The sequence below is a fragment of the Cydia amplana genome, chromosome 11 (genome assembly GCF_948474715.1).
Source record: "Cydia amplana chromosome 11, ilCydAmpl1.1, whole genome shotgun sequence".
NCBI classification, from domain to species: Eukaryota; Metazoa; Arthropoda; class Insecta; order Lepidoptera; family Tortricidae; genus Cydia; species Cydia amplana.
In genome coordinates this window covers 17,102,594-17,125,587 of record NC_086079.1, presented here as the reverse complement: position 1 = coordinate 17,125,587, position 22,994 = coordinate 17,102,594, and the positions used below count along the sequence as shown (strand labels likewise).

Sequence of the window (22,994 nt, the reverse complement as noted above, 5' to 3'; positions counted from 1 at the left end):
GCAACCCTACACCTCTACCTCGAGAATATTTAAAACATTTCAAGTATTTCATCCAATATCTAACAGTTGTAGGGTTCCGTACCTAAAAAGGAAAAAAACGGAACCCTAATAGTCCGTCCGTCTGTCACAGCCTATTTTCTCCGAAACTACTAGACCGATTAAGTTGAAATTTGGCACACATATGTAAGTTTGTGACCCAAAGATGGACGTGTAACGTAAATAAATGAATTTTAAATATAAAGGCCATTTTTGGGGGGTAAATGAGAAAATTAAAAAATAAAGTTTTTCAAACTGTATCGTGATTTCGTGTTACATGTCAAATGAAAGAGCTCATTATAACAATCTCAAATATTTTTTTTTATAATTTTAGGATGAATAGTTTAGCAGTTATTCAAGAAAATAGGCAAAGAATGACCTGAATTTTCCTGTCATCTATAGGTAAAATAGTTCTTTACCTATAGATGACAGGAAACCCTATTAGAAATGTGCAGTCAAGCGTGAGTCGGACTTAATGTACGGAACCCTTGGAACGCGAGTCCGACTCGCAGTTAGCCGGTTTTTTTTCCTATGGCTTCTGAATTCTGAATCTCAAGTTATGCTGGTTATGTAATATGTATTACTAATATGTAACTATACTTGGTCAACCAGATCTTGACAGTAGAAAAGGCGGCAAATTTGAAAAATGTAGGCGCGAACAATGATTTATAACTCAAGATAGGTTATAGGCGTTCCAAAATTGAAGCGCTTACCTTGTGTTGTGACAAATTGGACAAGTTGCCTTTAGACGCGGCTGGACAAGCGAGTAATGTGCACGTGCTAACGAGCTCCCGCACACCGGAAGAGAAAGAGACGACCTTATGTTTAACAACAAGTGTGACAAAGATGGATGCAATGAGAAAATTAATCAAAAATAACAGATTCCCTCATAGGCACAGAAATAAATATGGAAGTATTTTTTGTGCTCCTCAAGTATGAGTATAACCTATCTATGGTTATATAATATCATTGGGCGCGAAGGGATATCGTCCCATAGAAAATTTGAATTTCGCGACTTATTTTACTGACAAGATTTGGTTGACCTATATCATTTGAAAATTATAACGCTTAAATCTTTTGTTATAGATAGACAATTGAAAAGCCGTGATTTTTTTAAATTATTTATCGAATTATAAGAAATTCAGCATATCTGATCAGTACAAGTCAAATAAAAAAAAAATATATAGAAACGGAAACAATAAAATTTTTTGAGGATACTATTCATTTACTTATTAATTTTATTGTTTTTATAATGAACAGGAAAACTATTGTAACCGCACTTGTGGTTTAAGTGTTCATATTGGACTTTCCCAAATGCCATTGAAATTAATTTATATTTATTTATGTTCGCTACTCTAGGTCTGTTTCAAACCAATTAAACCAACAAATAAATTAACTGCCAGATATAACTTATAAGCGTAAGTTAAGTTTATTGCAAGATTGTGAAACGCCAACAATGACTTTATTCGTCAGATAAGTGGCAAGTGCATATTCAGGACTTATTTGGACATTGTGACACATACCGTACCTATTAATTGATTAAAAGAAACTTCTGCCGGTAAAATGTCACCATATAAATAGATACTAATTACTTTACGGCTTATATACGAGTAACTTATTATTGTTTTGTTAGACAAATTACACACTTTTTTTATTTGGGAGAAAATTATTTTAAAACAATACATAGTACTTAAAATTGGAGGTGCCATATTGTACAAAACATATTAAATCAAATTCATCCACAATATTCATCTTCAGAACAATAAACAGCCTGGTGTCCACTCATTATCACTATGGACCTTTTTTTTAGTCTTTATTTGCCTTGTCTACACCTCTTTCCGTCCTGCTCTTCCTACAAAAATAAATATTAATTATAATACATTCATACCTCAGTAAGCTCAGTCATTCACAAATTTCATGTCTACAAATCTTTATATTAAAAGAAAAATTCACTGCTTCGAGTAAGACTCAAACTTCGGACCTTTCGAATCACCAGTCCGATCGCTTTCAATCTGTCTTCTTCTCTTAGTCTAGCCGAAACAGTGATTTTTTAAAAAATCCTTTAATACAAAAAATTGTAGAGTCAGACCGAGAAAAGTCTGCAGCGATTTTGATAGTCCACGCAGTGCAAGTGTCATTTTAAACGTCAAACTTCTATGAATTTATGACGTGTAAATAACACTTGCACTGCGTGGGCTATTAAAATCGCTGCAGACTTTTCTTGGTTTAACTCTAGTATCACTCTCAAATATACATACGTATATACTTGGTCAACCAGATCTTGACAGTAGAAAAAGGCGGCAAATTTGAAAAATGTAGGCGCGAAGGGATATCGTCCCATAGAAAATTTGAATTTCGCGCCTTTTTTTACTGACAAGATTTGGTTGACCAGCTATATTTGCTTGATTAAAATGATAAAAATTTGTTCATGTCTACTATCAGCCTAAACCCTGAATACGATAGTTTTGGTTTGAAGTGTAGTAGAGTGTATAGGAACCTTAACATTGATATGTGTAACGCTCCTTTAACAGAAAATTAAAAAAACAAGGCCATTGTTTTGATTTTAGAGGTTACAATTGTACCATTTGTTTTGTTAAGAAAAATATCAGTTGGTATTGTTGAACTGAAAAAACCTGTTTAAAACTTCAAAAGTATAGTGCTTCAATAGATTTTAAGCCTAATTCCATTGATTAATACGAATTATCTCCCAATTTCTACTAAGAAAAACCCTTATAGGTTAGGATTCCTTATGCGTACTAACCTGCATAGAATCCGCGCTAATGATCTCCGTCTTGAATTTCTGGGCCAGCTCAACACTTAACTTAGTCTTTCCAGTTCCTGTAGCACCTAGAATTATCACCATTGGTATTTTAGAAGCCATAACGGACCGGAGAGCCATCATTGAGGCTAACGCACGAACTTCACTATTGTTATTTATGTTGACAGCAGCCAACTTTACTACGGCTGCGTTCCGTTTCAAGCAAATTATTTTGGTGTAACTCTATTTATTGAGCAGAATTTTCATTAGTAGGTATTCTATACTTGGTCAACCAGATCTTGACAGTAGAAAAAGGCGGCAAATTTGAAAAATGTAGGCGCGAAGGGATATCGTCCCATAGAAAATTAGAATTTCGCGCCTTTTTTTACTGACAAGATTTGGTTGACCAGCTATAGTATTTTTAATTCCTTATTGGGTTGAATTTATTAGTAGGTGTAGGTAGGCAACTGAAAATTGCTGCGGTCAATGCTAAAGTATATCTTCTACGCGAATAGTACCTACCTAATAGGTTGATGAGTACTTACTATATGTATAGGTAAGTACCTACCTATTCGATAGACGGAGACTGAGTATTAAATATTACTTTGATTTTCCTTATTGTCATTCGTTAAGTTGTAATCATCCATATCATTTTAAAATGCTTTTAGTTAGGTGGTGCTAATAACAGCCCTTCGAACTAAGTAAGTGATGTAGAATCTCAAATGATAGTAAGATAACCAGTGGCGGCAGCAAGGTCCCGTTTGAAATATTCGACCTTCAATGAAATAAGTATACCTATAGGTAATTGCCCTCTGGCTCTTTCATAAAAGTGTGAAAACCGCATAAGAAAACGATTCTGCAGCGATTTTGATAGCAGACGCAGTGCAAGTGTTATTTTAAAAGTCCCTAAATAATAAATCTACACCAGCAAGCATCATCAGTTTGGTAGGCCTAGCGGAGGGGTGGCGCGACAGCATCTCGAGCGCGAGATAGACAATCTGCTTATTTAAGTACCTATAAATGTTTCTCGCGGGCGAGATACGCCACTCCTGTGCTATCCTGGCGGCGTAGCACGGTCGTGTTTTTATCGCTTATCACCATGCCTATCACGTTCTCACAAGTACGTAAGTGCGAAAGGGACGCGCATAGTGATATGCGATAAAAATGGAACCGTGCTGCGCCCGCTGGCTAGTCGGATCTTCTCTTTGAGAATTGTTCAGTAATAAGTATAGGTGAACCAGGATCTATTGAGGGTGCGCCATGTTACGGAAATTTGTTGGTACTAATTTCTAGCAATGGCAACAATTACCCTCTATGATAGTTGTCAATATTGACAATGTAAACATTGCTTTGTCTAGTTTCGTGTGAATTATTATTAGACTGCAATAATCATGCCGAAAGTTTTAGATTTTACAGAGAAAAAAGTTGTAAATAGTCTATATAGTTATTTATTGGAAAAAAAAACGTGCGGGAGAGAAATTTCTTCCATTAGAAAACAACGAAATTAGCATCTGAATTGACGGGTAAGTTTCAAACTTATGGATAAATGTCACTATAGTCAGGTCGTCACGATTTGGTTGATGTCTTGTAATCATTTGATTTGTGTATTAGGTGTATCGCATGCATCGGTATCACGGATTGCTAGCGAAGGGCGTAATTAAACGACCAAACCTAAAAAAAAAGAAAACAAAAAAAGAAAATTGACTTTATGCTATTCATTTTATCTAAATCGAGTCAGCCATTTAAGCGTAAAAACCGAAGAAATATCCAAACATCAAACTTCGCACTTATTAAAGTTGTCGGAATAAAACAAAAATCATCTGCCAATTTCCATTGTCCCCACTATACAAATTGTTGCTATATAAAATTCAAAACGAGCGCCCTCTTGACAATACTCCCAAAGTTCTGGTTTACCTATAGTTGTTCATAAAATGTATTATAGAGATACATTTTAATAAATAATAATACATACACCGCTGGGCGCTCTTTTTTTCATACAAAATTTGTCTATTTGTGTCTGACAATAAAGGTGACATTCATGTCTCTAAATTAATTAATATATTCCAAAATCTTCAAAAGACGAAAGTTACCCAAGTTACCTAATAGATTATTCAAATTTGAAGACATATTTCATTCTTCCGAAGTTACCTTTGTTCTTTGAAATGAATAAACATTACTTACTGCATTATTCATATTTATTTTTCTACAGTTCTGTCCGTTATTAAAAATGTCAGATTAGCAAGTACCTACGTCAAAAAAGACTCGTTATTAATACATTTTATTAATTCTAGCATTCATAGATATAATCAGTGACCTGATATTTTTAATTTCGGGACTTCCTTATGGCCCGAGATACACTTGTAAGTTTTAGTTATAGCTGGTCAGTGAAGGCCAATCGCACTCTTATCCCGCAGCCACACTTAGCCGTATTGACATTATATTCTTCGGATAATTACCAGTTGGTATAGGATAGGGGTAGATAAACTAAAGAAAAAAACACAAATTTTTTTGACAGCTAGCCAAGGCAGAGCTTTTTATAATTACCGCCGGTACCAAATGTACCAATCACAGAATCAAAACCCTATTTAATAAACCCCCAACAGTATAAAAATCACAATCAACTAGCCAACATATCGAAGCTCCGCCCTGACTTGGCCTTTTATTTCCATATTTAAGATTATCTTAATATTTTCGATACACATAATTAAGGAACAAAAAACCAAAAAAACTTCTCTCAAATTTCTCAATAATAATAATAGTATCCAAAACATATGTGGTAAGTACACAGGTCGTAAATACGCCGCTTCAGGGATTGCAGCGCACACTGTCAATATTAGGCGGAATCTATGTTGTGTGCTGCACTCCCAATAGCGGCGCGACGCCGCGCCTGCGCTGCGTCTCCGCGCCGGCGCGGCGCGGCGGCAGATGTTATCTTACTAGGATACTACACAAAGAAAAAGTAATAAAAATTAAACAATAACATGACTTAATCATCCAACCCTTACTTTTATAAAATTTACAAACCAAGTTGCTACGTAATTATATTTTTTTTCGATTACTTTTATATTCATTTGGCAGTGGTGGAAATGTGCCTTGTCACAAAATGTGCAGTATTTTTTCGCTTTTTACTATCCCGATCTGTATACAGATTATAAAGCTGTCATTTCTTACCATTAACCATTAAACTACTGACTTTTTCTTATGTGAAACCTATAATTTTCCTTTCCTATCACAAGAAACCGATTTCGCTTGCGGATAACTAACTCATTAGGTATTCCTTCTATTATCATTAGATTATCTTTATTATTTATGTCAAGAAGATTAACAAAAAATTAAATGCAGGTACAACATTCGAGAATTCGTAAGCTATTCTCCAGTTCAGAAAAAAAAACTAAACAATTACTAGAAAAAAAAACTCGTTTTATAAAAAAAAACCGTTTAACATACAACTATGTTCTAACCTATATGTACACGTAGAGCTAGTGGAAGATAAACTGCAAATCTTTAACACGATACCTCGATCCCGTGTACGGCTACTTATAAATCGACTACCCTACATAATATTTCTCACAAAAAATATTTCTTGCAACTAATTCGAGAGTAAACCTAATTACCATTAATATATACACAGCAAGGCACATTCCGCCATTAAAGCCGTCAACTAACCGTCCGGACTCTAGCGACATATACACTAACTTACTGTAAAAAACCTATAAAGAAATGCAAAATTTACTATAAGTAGGTACTATGAGGAACTATGACGTGGTTATTTTTTATAAATCTCCTTTAGGAATATATGAATTGTAGCTATTGACGGTCAACGGTCTAGTCACTGAGATTATTTCACTTAATGTCAATCGGACATTAACTATTGCGATATAGTCAATACGATTAAAGTAAGATTTTATTTTCAAGCTGAAAATAAATTTTAAAATATCATATTCTATGTCATACTTGGTGATTTTATATTGCTAAGCGATCAGAATATGCGATAACAATTTATTTGCAGCTGCAATACGATGTAAATTAAATATATGTATAAACGCTTAAAATGGTCCAATACGTTAATCCAAGTGATAAAATAGTGAATCGGAGTTAATTGCGCGACTACATGTAAAAAACATTTAAAGTGTTAAAATTTTACAAAATAACAAAACGCTAAAAAACATAAGCGAACTAACCTAAGTATTTTTAAACTTATAGTAATATCATTTATTTAAAACAAGTTATCACTACCTCGCCCGGCGCTCGCTGGGTCGAGGACTGTAATAGAAAACCTACTTATCGGCCCGAAAACATATATATTGGCCAGCGTGTCTCCTTCAACCTCGAACATGGAGCGGCGCGTGCGCGGGCGCCGCTGAGCGCGCTCGAGCGCCATTGGCGCCATCGCGCGCTTTCGAGCGACATCTAGCGCGCTCGCGACGCCCGCCCAAACAATCTTTAAACACATCACCAGCGTCGCCCCCACCCCTATTTACAGCATCCACAAACTCTCTCGCATCATACATTTAAACGTGACACTGAAACACCATGGTACATTAACATCTATTTATCATAAAAATGGAAGGTCCAGTAAAAAATCTTCGTTACTGTTCGAAACAATATCAACAAATGTCATATCTTTTTCGAATATTCAACACGGAGTAAATCTGTAATGCGCTATGTCAACTATTTATACTTTAATGATAGTTCAAAAAACATTTTAGAGGTATAACCAGTCTACTAGTTTACGAAGCAGTCTGTGAGTTAAGATATTTTACTGAGAACCTAGGAATTTATTGTTAAAACAGTTTTATGGCTCACTTTGGCACTGCATAATATCGTTGAGCAAAACATAATAACTCCCGAGTTATTGATTTAAAACTTCAGTTTCCCACAGAAGCAGAGTAAGCCATTAAAGCTGAAACTGTTACATACTCCCGACCAGGGACTTAAACGGGCGGGCTCATCACTCTACCGGGCCCATTCACAACGTCCAGTAGGTTATGAAGCGACTTACGTACAAAAGTTCATAGTGTCACGTGGATGAGGCCCTGGGAGTTCCGCAAGGAACAAGCTAAAACCAAGGAGAGACGGCGCGCACCTCTCAATACGGACGATAGCGCGCGGCCACCATAGTGCGGAGCTTTTTCAATTTGGTGAGGAGTTTGTTTTGCTGCTTTCTGAGACATTCTCGCTCGATCTCCTCTTCCCTGAGCTTACGACACAGTGAAGCGGCTTCGCGGAGTATGACGACCTTAGGAGCGCGTTCCTTATCCTTCGTGGCTGGGATCTGTTTCTTGAGTTCGTCGAAGAGATTTTTGAGGCCTATCCGCCGGAGGCGCTCCATGTCGTTGTGTATGGAGCGTCGCTCCATTTCTGGGGCCTCGGCTTCGGAGTCAGTGTCGGTGTTGGAGCGGCGTCCGCGGCGACCGGGGCCGCGCGCTCTTCGGCGCGGGACAGCGACTGCCATCGTTGTTGGCGGGACCAGGCGCTTGCGAGCTGCTGGTCTAGGACTCATGGCTGAGGCTACTGTCCGCTGGATGTGATGGCGTTCCTGAGCTGACGGCACGCGTGGGAGCGAGTCTGTGCGCACGTGGGTTGCAGTCAAAGGCAGCTGCGACGTGCCGAGGGATACCACGTCGATTTCCTCCTCTGTAACAACGGAGAATAAGTTTAGCTTTTGCTCTCAAAAGCACCCAGAACAGGTAAAACTAGAAGCGTAAGTAAGACTGACAGGTGAAAATCGTATACTGCATCAAACTGAACCTCCAACCATTAAGAATGAGGATAAATGGAACTATAACTCCACTTGTTAAATGGATAAATGCCCCAGCGGAGTTGATTAAGCGCGAAATTAAATCCTTGCACGTCCCGGCCGCATAGCGTTCATTGAGCTATTCGCTGCATATAGTCTAGGTGTATCTAGCTAGGTGTATCTAGCTAGATCTATCTAGGATGCGACTGCAGCGGGTGGGGCGAGGGCGTCGACCCCACTACCGCAGCGTCTGCCGACATCGATCGTGTGACGTCACGTTCGCGCCAAAACGAGATGCTACACCCTGAATGGAGTACTACGGCTACCGCTACTATCACTAGGGCTACCAGTGGAAAAATCTAAATCTAAATATACTTCGCTTCCTCAATCTAGCTGCACTGCGACATTTCGATATAAATAAATCGGAACATCTTTTATTCAACGGTTTTTTTATGATGCGCGCGGCTGGCTCGTAAAAGCTAGATTTAGTTTATTTTTAGACCTACGTAATGTCGGTTCGCATGAATTCTCGTAAAACTCAAGGGATAGGTCTCTGTTTCAAGTAACATTGTCAGTAGAATTAGTGGGTTATAAGGATAATTTTATGCATAGCTGCGGCTTTAGGCCGGAATTGCCACATTACTTGGCAATCGGTCAAGGCAGACCGCTCGTTAAGCCTTAGTTAGGGCTCTTAGTAACCCAACTTAGGATTAGAGATATCAGATTGACATTCCGGGGAAACGTTATGTTAATTTAGGGTTAGGATTTTGCTAACGCCCACGTTCTTTCCCTTGTAATCTTCACTTTTAGATAAGATAGATCAGAAAGCGGAAAATTTATATATTTACCTGTAGAAAATGTGAACAGCTTTGAATAAAGCTTGTGAGAGACGTACGGGGTTGGTTGGCGTCAATAGTAACGCCTCAATACGGGCGTCTCTCTATGTATAATCTGCCTGTTTTTTCTAGAACCGAGGCCACAGGGCACAGGGCTCCCAAATGAACAGGGCAAAATAAAAATACTTAACATTTAGGTAAAGCCTTAACAATGTATTTTATGATTTCTAGTTAAGCTTCCTTTTGAGCTCAAATTAACTTTCGGATTTAAAACCCCTTCTCCGCAAATATTCTAATCACAACAACAATAGTTAATAATAAATAAATATAGATATATTTTTCTATTCACTTATTCATACATGTGTTAAGTATCGTAAAGGAACATATGAAAACGAGATATAAAAGATGTAAAAAGAAAGAAAGAAAGAAAATACATTTATTTACGTCAAACCAAACCAGTTAATTAGGTTATCAGAAGAACTCAGAAATCTCGATCGCGCGTAACATTGCGATTTTATGAAAGCAATCAGACTCGCGTACTTATAGGAACGTTATTGCAACAGTTTTACTGCAGTTATTGAGAATTTTTAGGTCAAATAGAACTTAGAAATAGAAACTATAATCTACATTGTATGATACCACTTTCCGATTCTGAAAGTACATAGAACGAAAAATGCGCCCGCTGCGTTTACCATATACATTGATTTGCAGCCGAAAGATATAAATTTACAAATGTTGCCACATCTAGTTAAAAAGAGTCTGAGTTTCTGCATTTTTCCTGTTAAAATGTACTAGTAATATTTCGTTTTATAGTTACCAAATATCACACTAGATGTCGCTATCAAAGTTTTTCTACAGCCCCGTATAAGGAAATTTTGATTTTCGAATTAGTATTAAAGTTGTCAATGGTAGTGCAGTGTGGTAGTGAGTGAACACTTCCTATTAATGTCGATATAGTTGTGTTCTTGTTCTCTCGATCGCGTCCGCCTGCCGATTCACGGAAATCGCTTGACCATGCGATCCGATTTCGCTTACGAATAATTATGTCAGCGGGTATGTTAGGACACAGGACTTCAGGTTTTACCCTATTGCCGAAGGAGGGTTGTTTTTCAAGCGAATCAGACCTAGCTAACTATGTACTATGTACAGACTTTGCACTGACGAAGTGGATGTGATCTATCAAAGTTAGCTTATACGGACTTTATATTTTTTTTTGGCACGGACTTGTGACGAAATAAATGACCTAGTATTGGTGTAGAGCAGCGGTCGGCAACCTTTTAGCAGCCAAGGACCACATAGTACCTAGTTAACGAAGTTGACGTGGGCCGCACTTTGTTAATATTTATGACTTTATCAGACATTACCGTTTGTCAATATTACATACAAAATAGCCAGGGAGGCTCGCGGGCCGCAAGTGACAGGTTCACGGGCCGCGGGTTGCCGACCGCTGGTGTAGAGTTATAGAAAAATATAGAGTTTTGTATGATAGTTATTTAGTATTATGAGTATAATTATAATATCTGCGAATACATACACGGAACAGTACTGGAGTGTTTCTGACGATTAACGCCGTACTACGCATTTCTGCGTTATCAAGAAAATGGTTTCCGCATTGATAATATATCATGTTTGATAAGTTACAAGACATTTCAGTTATCAGAAAGAGGATTAAATTATCAGAAAGAGGATTAAATTATCATATAAGTCAGCAAGAAAATCGCTATGCCTAAAGTTACAAGTATATACATTTTATTGACTATTTGGTATATTCGTCACTTGACGCTTGTGCTAGTATTTCGGTAATAAATGGATTTTACGTTGTTTAAACGTGAGGCCTAAGCCCAGCCCTACCGCCATTCCAGAGCCCCAAGGACGAAAGATTGCATCTCAGTACTTATCAGCTGGAAATAGAACCAGTTCCACGGGCAGCTGTTTAACGAAACCGAACTACGCAATTCTGTACTACGCCGCGAAAAACGTGATTCCGCTTAGAAACTGGTATAATTACATTGGCGCCTATGGACGATAACTGTCTGTGGGCGGGTATAGTCTCATTTTCACGACTCATCATGGTTGCCAAGCCAACTTAGCTTAAACAGGCTTATAAAGCTTTTAAGATCTGATAATCCAGAGAATTACCTATTTTTATTAAGTAGATTAATAACCTAAAGGCTTAACTTTCAACTATAAGACTTGTAAATTGTATTCGACACGTGAGCGTTCTCGGCTATAACCGCGAAAATCGAAGTTCGCAAATTGCGGGCATTTTTCTCTTTCATTCTAATTACGCCTACATTGGAGTAAAAGAGAAAGATCCCCGCAATTTGTGAATTTCGGTTTTCACGGTAGGCCCTTTGTATATCCTTAAAGAGCGTAAGGCTTGGACTTAGGCTCAGTTTTCTCGCAGGTTTCCCGGCGACGCGATTAACGGAACGTCATTTGTTTCAAATGTAAGCGATACAACGTATTGTCGCGGCGCGCCGTTCCGGTCTAGTGCATTATTAGGTACATCACTAGTACCGTATCGTAGATCAACCCTTCGCTCCTACTTATTTTTAATTTGCCGTCTTTATTTACTGACAGATAATATATTACTGTATAAAATTAACTCTGCTACCGCCGTTTTAATTTTAACCAATACCAGACATAAACTGCTTTTTATTATCCAGTAAAAATGATCTTCCGTTGTCTATGAAACGCCGGCAACGATTTCCAAATTTGGAATCTAAAGCTGAACGCAAGTCAAATCTATGTATTGTTTTTAAGAACGATATTTAAACGTGTATATTAGGCAACTGAACGATACGCTATCTAGTAAGCAAATAGTGCAATGCTATTCTTAAATAAGATTAGTCACTGTTCTGAGTACTGTTGCAATTTCACCGTGAGAAAGACAATGAGTCATAGACTTGTTGAATTTATAGACGTATAGTTTTATCTCGGTGTTACGTTACAGCTTTCACAAAGGTTTACACAGTTTAGATATTCATTTACTACCTATAAAACTACATAGATAAGTAGTTAAAGTAATTTTTTGCAAAAGAAACAAAAAGTTAAAGTTAAAACTGGATTGATTAAAACTAGTGAAAACGGACCGTTTAGCTTCGATGGCGCTGTTAGACTTGAAGTTTTATGAAACTACGAGTTAAGTATTAAACTCGTATTAAGTATTACAGCTAAAGACTATTCATACAGCCGAGAATAGAGAACATAAGTAGTAAAGGATTTTTTGACTTGGCTGTGGAGGAGAGGTGCTTTTGAAGCCATATGGAAAAACTTTTAGCATTTTTTTCCATTTTAGCACATACAAATCGTCTTCATAAATATTGCCAACTTTTAAAGATTCGAACTTTGCAACTCTGCCCTGTAACTGGCCACAAACTTTCAAATGTTGTTAAGAATTGACGTACATCAATATGACAGACGACCTGCTAAGGCGGCACGCTTCGCCGCGCCGACGAGGCCAAGTTCACTGGCATTTGAGCGATAATTAAAAATTATCGTGCGCCACGCCATCTCACATAGCGTGCTAGCAACGGCCCGGTAAGGAAAAACCTGAGCTATTCAAATAGCTAAACATCAGCAAACGGTCAAGCGAACCAGCATAAATAATCCTAAATGCCCTTCCCATTGTTATGAATATCAAAGTTCACTATACACTGGTTGAGGTAAGACTTTAAGCGCGCGCTATGTAAGCGATGATAATACTCGGCCTGGTTGTTAACTTGTTACGCGCGGTAAAACGGCTACGAAGTTCCAATTTCAAAATTATCCAATCCAAATAGGAATGAAAAAGTCTAATTAGATATTGTTTATTGAAACGTCGAATGAATTTGCTAATCTACTATAAGTGTCACAAGCATGTAACGTGCGAAATGTTCCTAATTCAAACAATGTTTAATAAAAGTTTTTTCCCAAGTTTCTTAAATTCGATTTAATGACGTAGTCTTAGAAATACCTCGCAGTATTATACCTAGTAGTTCTTTATCAATAACGATTGCCAGTGGCATGCAAAAGATAACAGCTTTTACACACAGGGATTTCCTCAATTTGATAAAATGGATAAATGCTATGAGTAAGATTTATACCGTCCTCGAATTTAAATTATGGCCCCTTTTTATAACACCCTGTATAACCGTCGTAAGAATACTAATTAGTATGAACATCCGTTTTCTAATAGGAACTCGTTATTATAAGCATTTTATAAATATGTACTTGTACTTTTTCATTTCCCCACGGAAACCGTTTACTTTTATTAATTAAGTTTTATTTTATCATACTTATTATGTTTAATCTTTTACTATTTCCTTCTAATTTGTTACATGATTTTTATCAATATGATATATCAATATGATGACAAAATATACAATTTACAGGTTAGGTTACTTAAGCTTGTTGTACCCCTCAATGTTAAAAATAATCGTGAATCTGACAAAGACCTCTTTAGAATGTGCAAAGTATTACCAGTACACACGAAATTTGAATACCAAATGCTGAAAGAACAATATTTTAGGATCGAAATACAGCATATAGTTGATCATCCAAAAACGACCAGGCGGGTTACAAATAGCGTGCTAAAGAAACCTCAATTTAAAAACTTCTATGGACGACGTACATCGCAATTTATACTACCAGATCTCATAAATAAACTCCCAACTGAATGGAAGGCAGAAATTTCACCTAACAATATTACAAACTACCTTAAAAGAGCATTATTGAATCAGCTGTAAGAAAATTAGTTGTAGAATTAGAATTAGTACTTTCGTATTGCATCCCCCCCCCCACCCTTCGCTTCCTAAGAATTATAGCTTCCATATCAAATTTCATCAAAATCGGTTCAGTGGTTAGAGCGTGATGACTTGACAGACAGACCGACAGGCAGAGTCAACTTCGCACTTATAGGTATTTATATTATTGTATAAGTAATAATAGTAATTAATTTCAAATATTAAACTACAAAATTTGAAATCATTGGTAGGGTTATTAGTTAACTATAGGTACGTAATAAAATAATTAAATACTCAAACAAAATTGGAGCATCCTGTGCCCAGGCGAGTGCAGTCCGGTCCGGCCAGAGCGGCCGGTCGGCAGAACAATAGGATAAGGAAAAATGTTATTTATTTAGCGCTCAGTGCAGTGGTGTCGGTTGTTGTAATTTAAATGATAGATTAAGTTGAGCATGTTATGAATGTAAGTAGTTTCTTAAGTTAAAAGATATGATATTCTATTGTTGTATAAAATCTACCGCGGATGGAGTATCGAGACAAACCTTACTGGTTTACCGATACTTTTGTAATTAAGATTAGATATTGTGTTGTAATTACCTGAATAAATAATAATAATAATAATAATATCCGAAAGCAATGAACATGGCGAGCATTCGTTCAAAATTAAAAAAAAAAGATAAGCGTGTGAAAAAATATCCAGACACAATATCGCGTAACGAAACGTAATTTTAATAAAAAGGTTACCTATAACGCGACTAACAAAAGTCGGTCATCTGGCGTGATACTTAAAACAGACGATGGTGATTTATAGGGCGAGGTACATGGTGGATCGATGCGGCCATTTGCGACCTTGACGAGGTTACACGGAAGTTCACGGGCGCGCGCGTGCGTAGAAAAAAGTGACGCAAGATCCCAATTGGCTACTTAAATTGGGCGAACATAAATGAGTGTTTAGTGTCTCTTGCGCGTCTGTAGATTAAAGAGAGAGAGGGAGAGAGATATATTTTATTTAACACCAAATGATTAAATTAGACCATGACTGTAAAAGTGTAAGCTTTATTTAGGCCCGAAAATATCAAAATGAAAGTGAACGAGTGAATGGCAATTTTACGGTAGGCTGATTATTTAACCGTAATTTCGGGTGTTTTTATTTACGACTACTTTAATGTTAAAACTGAAAGTATCAATTACACTATGGGTTTATAATATAATTGATAAGAAAATTAGCTCATAAGCATGCGTTATATAATTATTTTGGTATTTTAGAACCGCCGCCTAGTATAACTCGACTCATCTAAAACCAGCACGTGACTAAGCTTCCGCACCATCGGCTGAACGAATGTTGCGTCATTACTATATCAGCGTTATCTCAGTCGCCACGCCCCTCACGATCAAAAGTAGATATTCTAATTTTACGGCTCTCTAAATATGTCAAATAATGATTTGCTTGACAACCACGCAGTGGAAATTTCAAGAACACGTGAACGACTAGTTATAGAGATCAAAATTAATGTCTTGTTACTACGCTACTTATCAGTCAGCATACTAAGGTTTTCGTGATACTTAATGATAAGACAATACGAATTTATGTTAGGGTGTCACATTGCTTATTGTTATCGGCATTGATAACAACTCATGAAGGCCGCAGTGAGGCCGGCTATAACTGCGAGTACGTGTACATCACGATATTCACGACGTTTCTTACAATCAGGCTACTACATATAGTGATTGTTGGATGTCTACGTATATATGCGATAATACCAAGGTCTGTAACTACATGTCGCGTTACATAAATAGTTGGAAATCTGAACATATTTTGATAGTGCGTATATGTGTAGCGTTACTATCATGTCAGGTTTGTTGCGACATTTTCGCAAGGTATGAGAGTATGTTTAAGTGTGCTCGAAATCAGGTGTTCGAATGTGTGTCAGGCGGGCCGGTAACCGAGGCTGGGTTAGGTTAGGTTAGGCTTCTAAACGATCGCTATATTTAGGTCGCCGTTGAAGTCGAGCCGATTCGGACCGCGCAAATTGCTTTAACTACGCGCCCGAGGCCTTTTATTACACCCAGCAACTCGATAAAATATTAAATTCCTACAAAACGTGTACCTAAAGAGTTAAACACCGGGCTCAGTATAAGAAATGTCGTTAAAAACGAGTTAAAAATTACAACCTCATGCGACTTGACGGCGCGATCTGTCAAACGTATATTTTTTGCATCCCAAATATAGACGTCGAGAGAATGTTACTTATAACAGCCTTGGTTTAGTCTAGATTGATATCCACGTATTTTAGGGCACCACACCGAAGCGGATCTAATGCCCTGAATTGCCTTCAAAGGAGTTACAAATTCGACCGCGCTTGACTGTCCTAGTTTACTGCCTACTAGTTCTAGTTTTACTTAACGCTATTCATCAAATAGCGACCGAGCAATCCGTCAAGATAATGTGAGCGGGTCAAAACCACCAAGCACTACTTAAAGAAGGTTATCTCCAGCGAGTTTATTAGGTTTTCAGGCCCCTGCAATTAATAATTACAGTCTAGCAAAAATAACTAATCTTTGCGAAACAGATTTGCTACAAACGTATGGGTACTAAAAGTGAACAGTAAAACGAACAGTTTATTAGATATAGGATGGCACTGGAACCGTTCGCTTTTGCTAATAAACATGATTTACAATACAGAGCGCGGCGTTTAACACTTTGCAGTTAAACAACATTGTAGTAAAATTCCTGGCCATAAAACAAATGATTACAACGCACACCGAAGTAAATTGGCGCGAAAATGTGTCAACTTTGACCGTTAACAGTTTGCTGGTCGGAGTACCTACGCGCGATAACGAACGCATGCGCCGTAAAATGTTCGCGCGTTTCGAGCTAGTGATGTGACACGGCGCGTCGCGAATCGAGTTAAATACTTATTTAATCACACCGTGCAGTCGAATTGCGCTGGTACAAAAACACGGGTGCGCACACGTGATTAATTCAGTTAAAGAAGACTAGATGTTACTAAACGATTTTCAATCAAGATTATTTGGACGCTGTCTATCAAATTGTCATCCGGCCGCCGTAGACATGGAAGCACTCATTTCGAACCGGTCTGGCGAGCCGAGCTCCACTCCAATGAGATTTCATTTCATTCCGCTGCATTCTTATACGAGTAACGGTCTAGACACAGTGAGACTACCGAGCAACCATGAACCTTAGTCTTTTTTTAATCCCGCAATTGAATCTTATTGATATTTATCTACTCTTCTGTAATGTGCAGTTATAATGCAAACATGTGTCGCATACATTGTAAACAAACAACAGTCATTAATATACCCATTACGACCTTGCTCCAACTCAATAATGTACAAATGATTATTATATAACAATGTAACGTTAGAATTAATTAAATAATTACATTGCGATATCGCAGCAAATGCGCTGCAATAAAATACCCGGCCTCTAGCGAGAGTAATAGAATATTTTAATCCATCGAAGTCGATTTCTAATCCCCAATCAGTATAGAAACATGTTTGTAGCTACCTACATATGTGAACGAAATGCACTTAGAGCGGGGCCAGAGTGTGTTCACCCGGTCTGTGGCGGGATACATCAATTCGCAGAGGATGCGTCAAGGGCACGTCTCGCTCGGTCGACGCACCAGCGGCCCTAGTCCTCTAAACATGACCTTTCAGAAGACACTAGCATTCATTCCTGTTTTAATTAAGCATGTCAATCCCGGGAGATGAGATGTCGGGTGCGGAAGGTAGCGCAATTTGGCATTAAGGAAGGTTGGAACGTTCAAGGTCGCAGTGAACGAAGGTCCCGGAAGAGCGGAGTCGCGGGTACGTCTAGACGCGGGAGGCGAAGGGTGGCGGTCGATACGCGCCGTTTCCCGCGCTCACTCCGCGCCTGCGTGTTGGAGACATCCCGGTCAGCCCAACTTGTCGCTTAAGAAAAGCCTCTCTCAATTCGAAAGGGTTCCGCGGGTCGGAAATATGTAACAATTGTCTGTTGCCCGAACGTTCAATAAAGTTAATGGTGGTTACTTTGGTCATTCACTTTGATTAATCCGATGCAAATCAAGATCTAGAACGATTTTCTAACTTAAGCTATTAATAATAGTATTTCAACTAACCTGATTCACAGGAGTCAGATGGTGTTTGCACGCCCAGATTGTCGAACTGTTGCCGGGCGAGGGTATAGGAGTGGTCGGCGGCGACGGCCGCGGAGTCCCTCAGCAGGCGCTGAGCTGTGCCCACGACGTCGACGGCATGGCGGAACTGGGGGGGTTCGTCCCCGTCCAGCGAAGGCGGAGTGTCCGGTCTAGGCGGTGACATATCCCGTCGGAGCAGGCTCTGTCCCGGCCCCGGCGTGGCTGCCCGCGACAGCTCGGATGGTACAAATGTGTTCGTAGGGTGAACGGAGTCCGCGCACGAGCCTGCCCACATACAGTCATGGTGGACTATGTTCTCTTTATGTTCTAGCTCTTCCGGAGCGTCCAATATTCTCCAATCCAGCTCATCCTGGAGCATTTCTAGATCTGCAGGCGGCACCAAGTCCAGCCGCTCCGCCTCGTACTGGACTTGCGTCCAGAACTCCGATGTTTGAGTCAGCTCCATTGACTCCTCGTCCAACGTATCCCAGAAGTCGAATGGGAATATCTGAGTGTCGGTCGCCGACATTTTGTTTAATTTCTAAGGACTAACTAGTTTTAAAGCTAAGACGAAGTCGTCGATATCACAGGGCCCCTTATCACAGGGACGATGCGCGCGATGGGTTCAACGCACACCGTCTGCAACAACGAGATATTTTAAATTAGAAGAGTGCTTTTAGATAAAAGCCATAAATAATATATGAATAAAATTAAATAAATAACAAAAAATATATTTATTCAGATAATTAATAAATACAATATGTCGACTAAATTTTAACACACGTATGTAGTAAATGTAGTAATAATTATAATATATTTTTAAATAATGGTTGTAAGTTCAGATAACTAGTACCTACCTATCACTCTTTAAAGTCATAATCAATGAAAAATTTTACGACTTTACGATTAAATCTCAAATTATATCGAACTACTTTATAAGAATTATAAGATGTCAGTAAAATAACATAATTAATGTATCACACAGACACATTCTGTACCAATTAATCGATCGAAATAAGTTCAGTTATTCAAAATTATTCAAGAAAAATAAAAGTAATAATTCCATTAATAAAATATACCTCTATCAATGACGCGAGACGTCTCAATTACTATGTCCACTTTAATCGAAAACCATTCACGGCACAATACACACTAGCAGTTCAAGTCAAAACAAAAAACCACAAAATTAAAAAAAAGAAACCATTAAGTTTGTAGACGAGGGGTGTTGACCCTTCGTATTTACAAACAGTGAAAATAAAGATTGCAAAACAGGGAAGTGTACGCGGCGAAGCCCGATTCTAGACTGAAGTCTGGATGCAAAACCCAACTGTTATAAAGACTCTGTTGGCCTTGGGACTTATCCCACTTTTGACTAAAAACAAACACAGCGCGTACAAAGGGATTGTTGAACGGTATTCGCGTAATTTTTTGGGCGCTTTCTACCTGCGTCCATCACTAATTTTACTTTTTTTTTACGTTTCATTTCAGGTACGGATTTCTGCAAACGATTTTGTTTACAAAGTGAAATTGGCGCGAAATAAGGTACTTTGTTTACCAATAACGCGATCATCGGAACGAAGCGGAGATCGCGCCAATCTAATTCGCAGACGGATCGAACGTTTTCCCGCCATATCATGTTTGAAGAATTTCATCACTGAGATTTATTTTACCTTTAGAATTAAACTTAACAACATTACTAACACTTAAAATTCTTAAGTGTAATAATGTATAATTTGTAAATAGTTAACATTAAGTAGTATTAAGACTATTGCAATGCCCTAACGGGGTACATGTACCTACTACATAATTTTGTATACCATCCTCTGTAATGAACATGATCGCAATAAAATATATGAATATGAATATGAAAATACAATTGCAGCAAGTTTTTGTAAATTTAATACACTTATTTCAGATACAAAAAAAAACTTTTTTTTTATTATAATATTAAACATGATAAATTAATACTAAATGTATTAATTTGAAATAACACTCAAGACAATACATATATGTAATTTAATGAATTCATATTATGTATATTTTTTTGAGATATCTGATTCTGATTGAAAGAGCTCTAAGCAACATTCAGACTTTTTTTTACTATAAATAGTTGAGAATACCTATTTTAAAGTGTCAGTGTGCAAATATTTCCTAAGAGCACTACTTACAGAGCATTTTTTAGGGTTCCGTAGCCAAATGGCAAAAAAACGGAACCCTTATAGATTCGTCATGTCTGTCTGTCTGTCTGTCCGTCTGTCCGTCTGTCCGTCTGTCTGTCCGTCCGTATGTCACAGCCACTTTTCCCCGAAACTATAAGAACTATACTGTTGAAACTTGGTAAGTAGATGTATTCTGTGAACCGCATTAAGATTTTCACACAAAAATAGAAAAAAAACAATAAATTTTTGGGGTTCCCCATACTTCGAACTGAAACTCAAAATTTTTTTTTTCATCAAACCCATACGTGTGGGGTATCTATGGATAGGTCTTCAAAAATGATATTGAGGTTTCTAACATCATTTTTTTTTAAACTGAATAGTTTGCGCGAGAGACACTTCCAAAGTGGTAAAATGTGTGTCCCCCCCCCCTGTAACTTCTAAAATAAGAGAATGATAAAACTAAAAAAAATATATGATGTACATTACCATGTAAACTTCCACCGAAAATTGGTTTGAACGAGATCTAGTAAGTAGTTTTTTTTTATACGTCATAAATCGCCTAAATACGGAACCCTTCATGGGCGAGTCCGACTCGCACTTGGCCGCTTTTTTATAAAGTAAAATATTTTTCAGTCATAGAAGTACATATTTTAACTAGCAGAAATTAAAATTGATTAGTCTAACTCCAATATGCTTCCAAAAATTGTTAATTTTATATTGCGATTACGCATAGATTACGAAATAAACTTCGAAACTTCGAGCGATCCACGTCAAGTGATCGTGTTATAAGTACCTACTCGTATCGTATAGATAACATGAATTTGTTACGGAAAATCCACAAGTCATCATAACATTAAATAATAAGTAACTAGTTAATTAAAAAGTATTTGAGTATTATTCATATAAGTACCTACCTACTTAACAAAATGTGAAATATTTTTATCTCATTATTAATGAAAACGAAAAACCTACTTAAGTAAGTCGAATTAGATACCTACTTCTATCTAATCTATTAAGTATTTATTTTAGCGTCCTAAATTGGCACGACAGGTACAAAATAATCGATCTTTTTAGCTATTTTAACTACCCTCTTTAGTTCGATTCAGGTTCAGGTACATTTCCAAACAGCACAACCGCACTGCACCCATCTCCAAACGATTTCACAAATTTCACAACACTTCGAAATTGTGCAATACTTTTTAGTAAACATAACACACATTACTTGCACAATATTATTAACTAGTGAAAACTATCGTTAAAAATATAATACGGCTCGGTAATTAAATCTATCATCGAAATAATTGTTAAATTTTATAGCATTAACTTATTAAACTTTCAAACAGAAGACAATTATTTTAAAAAGCATCTTTTTTAGCAAGTTATGCGCGGAATTCGGCCGGCGCTGTTTCGCAGAAAAGTACGTGGGTACTTGCCGGCTACCCGGCAAGCCAACGCCCCGCGCCGCCGAAGTATACATAGCTATTATAACTACTTACTATCTCGCAATACCACAAGCACTCTCAGACACTGATAAAATGAGAAAACTACACACTCAAAAAGCCTACAGAACACAGAAAAAAATTTACTCACCGAAAAGTTTGTGCAAAACGCTATCCGACCGCGGCCGGCGATTTACACAATTTACGAAAGATTCTTCAGAATCTTCGACAAAGTTTTTTCCGTACACACTGCGTAACACTCACTGAGACTATGCTGTTGGTTATACAGTGTAAACTATTAAATACGATACTTCTACCGAGACCTCCAATTGAGTTTGGCAAACACTGAAACATTATTCGTGAGCCGGTCGGGGTAGAGAAGCGCGCGAGCGTCTGGTGTGGCGCCGTAGACACGACTGTCGGACGTAGCGGCGGCGAGCCTGCCGGCTCGCGGAGCGCGGGGCGCGTTGCGCAGCGCGGCAAAACCCCGCACTCCGCGCGCACCCGGCCACAAACCGTACATTCAACCGATTCTCTGAAAATACGCTTTAAAACACTGAAAACTTTAAACAATCTACCTTATTTTATCCTAAATTCGTGATAGTAAATCTTTTTTTAAACCTAGAAGTCATAGGAAAGGCGTATTTGCAAATTCTGACGAAGCGTCTCACGCGGGGGAGACTCTCCGCCGCGAGGAAGGAAATCAGCGGCAAAGAATACTATAGATGTGTGTATAGGTTTGAATGTGTGCGTGCCGCAGGCTAGAGGGAAGGTACCCGATGTACTTGTGATTGCTAGTTTGTTGGTACTTCAGCATTCGGCCGCGGGCCGTGGTAGTGAGTGGTCATGTCGCTCGTCGTCAGGTCCGCAGCTGCGGAGATCGTCGAGTCGTCGATCGACATTCCGCAGTCGGCCAGGTTAAGGCGCGAAGCAAAAATACCTGGCTCCTGATGAATTGCCACGCATTATTTATCGACGCGCCGAACGATTAGCATTTGTGAGGTCTTGTGTTTATAAATAGAAGATGCAAGCTCTTTTAATAACCCTAGTTGCTACCTGCGCTAAAATGAGGACATTTTGAATTTGTTCATGACGCGAATTATAATTTCATGTAGGTAATAGAGGCCCGAATATTTTTGTGTCGTCTTTGAAGTACT

The 22,994-nt window shown here is 38.1% G+C and overlaps 2 protein-coding genes across 2 annotated transcripts in view; both read right to left on the bottom strand.

Annotated features, from left to right (window-relative positions):
• The window catches only part of LOC134652347 (tRNA dimethylallyltransferase), a 282,850-nt gene extending 279,842 nt beyond the window's left edge, over positions 1-3,008 (bottom strand). The window contains exon 1 of the mRNA XM_063507519.1: positions 2,798-3,008. Coding sequence (XP_063363589.1) covers positions 2,798-2,938 — 141 coding nt within the window. The 5' untranslated portion in view covers positions 2,939-3,008. The remainder of the gene's footprint in view (positions 1-2,797) is intronic.
• Positions 3,009-5,718: 2,710 nt separating this feature from the next.
• On the bottom strand, positions 5,719-22,388 carry LOC134652514 (myc proto-oncogene protein). Its single transcript, XM_063507710.1, has 3 exons — positions 21,989-22,388; positions 18,222-18,878; positions 5,719-8,431 (listed from the first exon to the last, which is right to left on the bottom strand). The coding sequence occupies exons 2-3, from the start codon at positions 18,766-18,768 to the stop codon at positions 7,884-7,886; spliced, it is 1,095 nt and encodes a 364-aa protein (XP_063363780.1). The 5' UTR covers positions 18,769-18,878; positions 21,989-22,388; the 3' UTR covers positions 5,719-7,883.
• Positions 22,389-22,994: the final 606 nt, after the last annotated feature.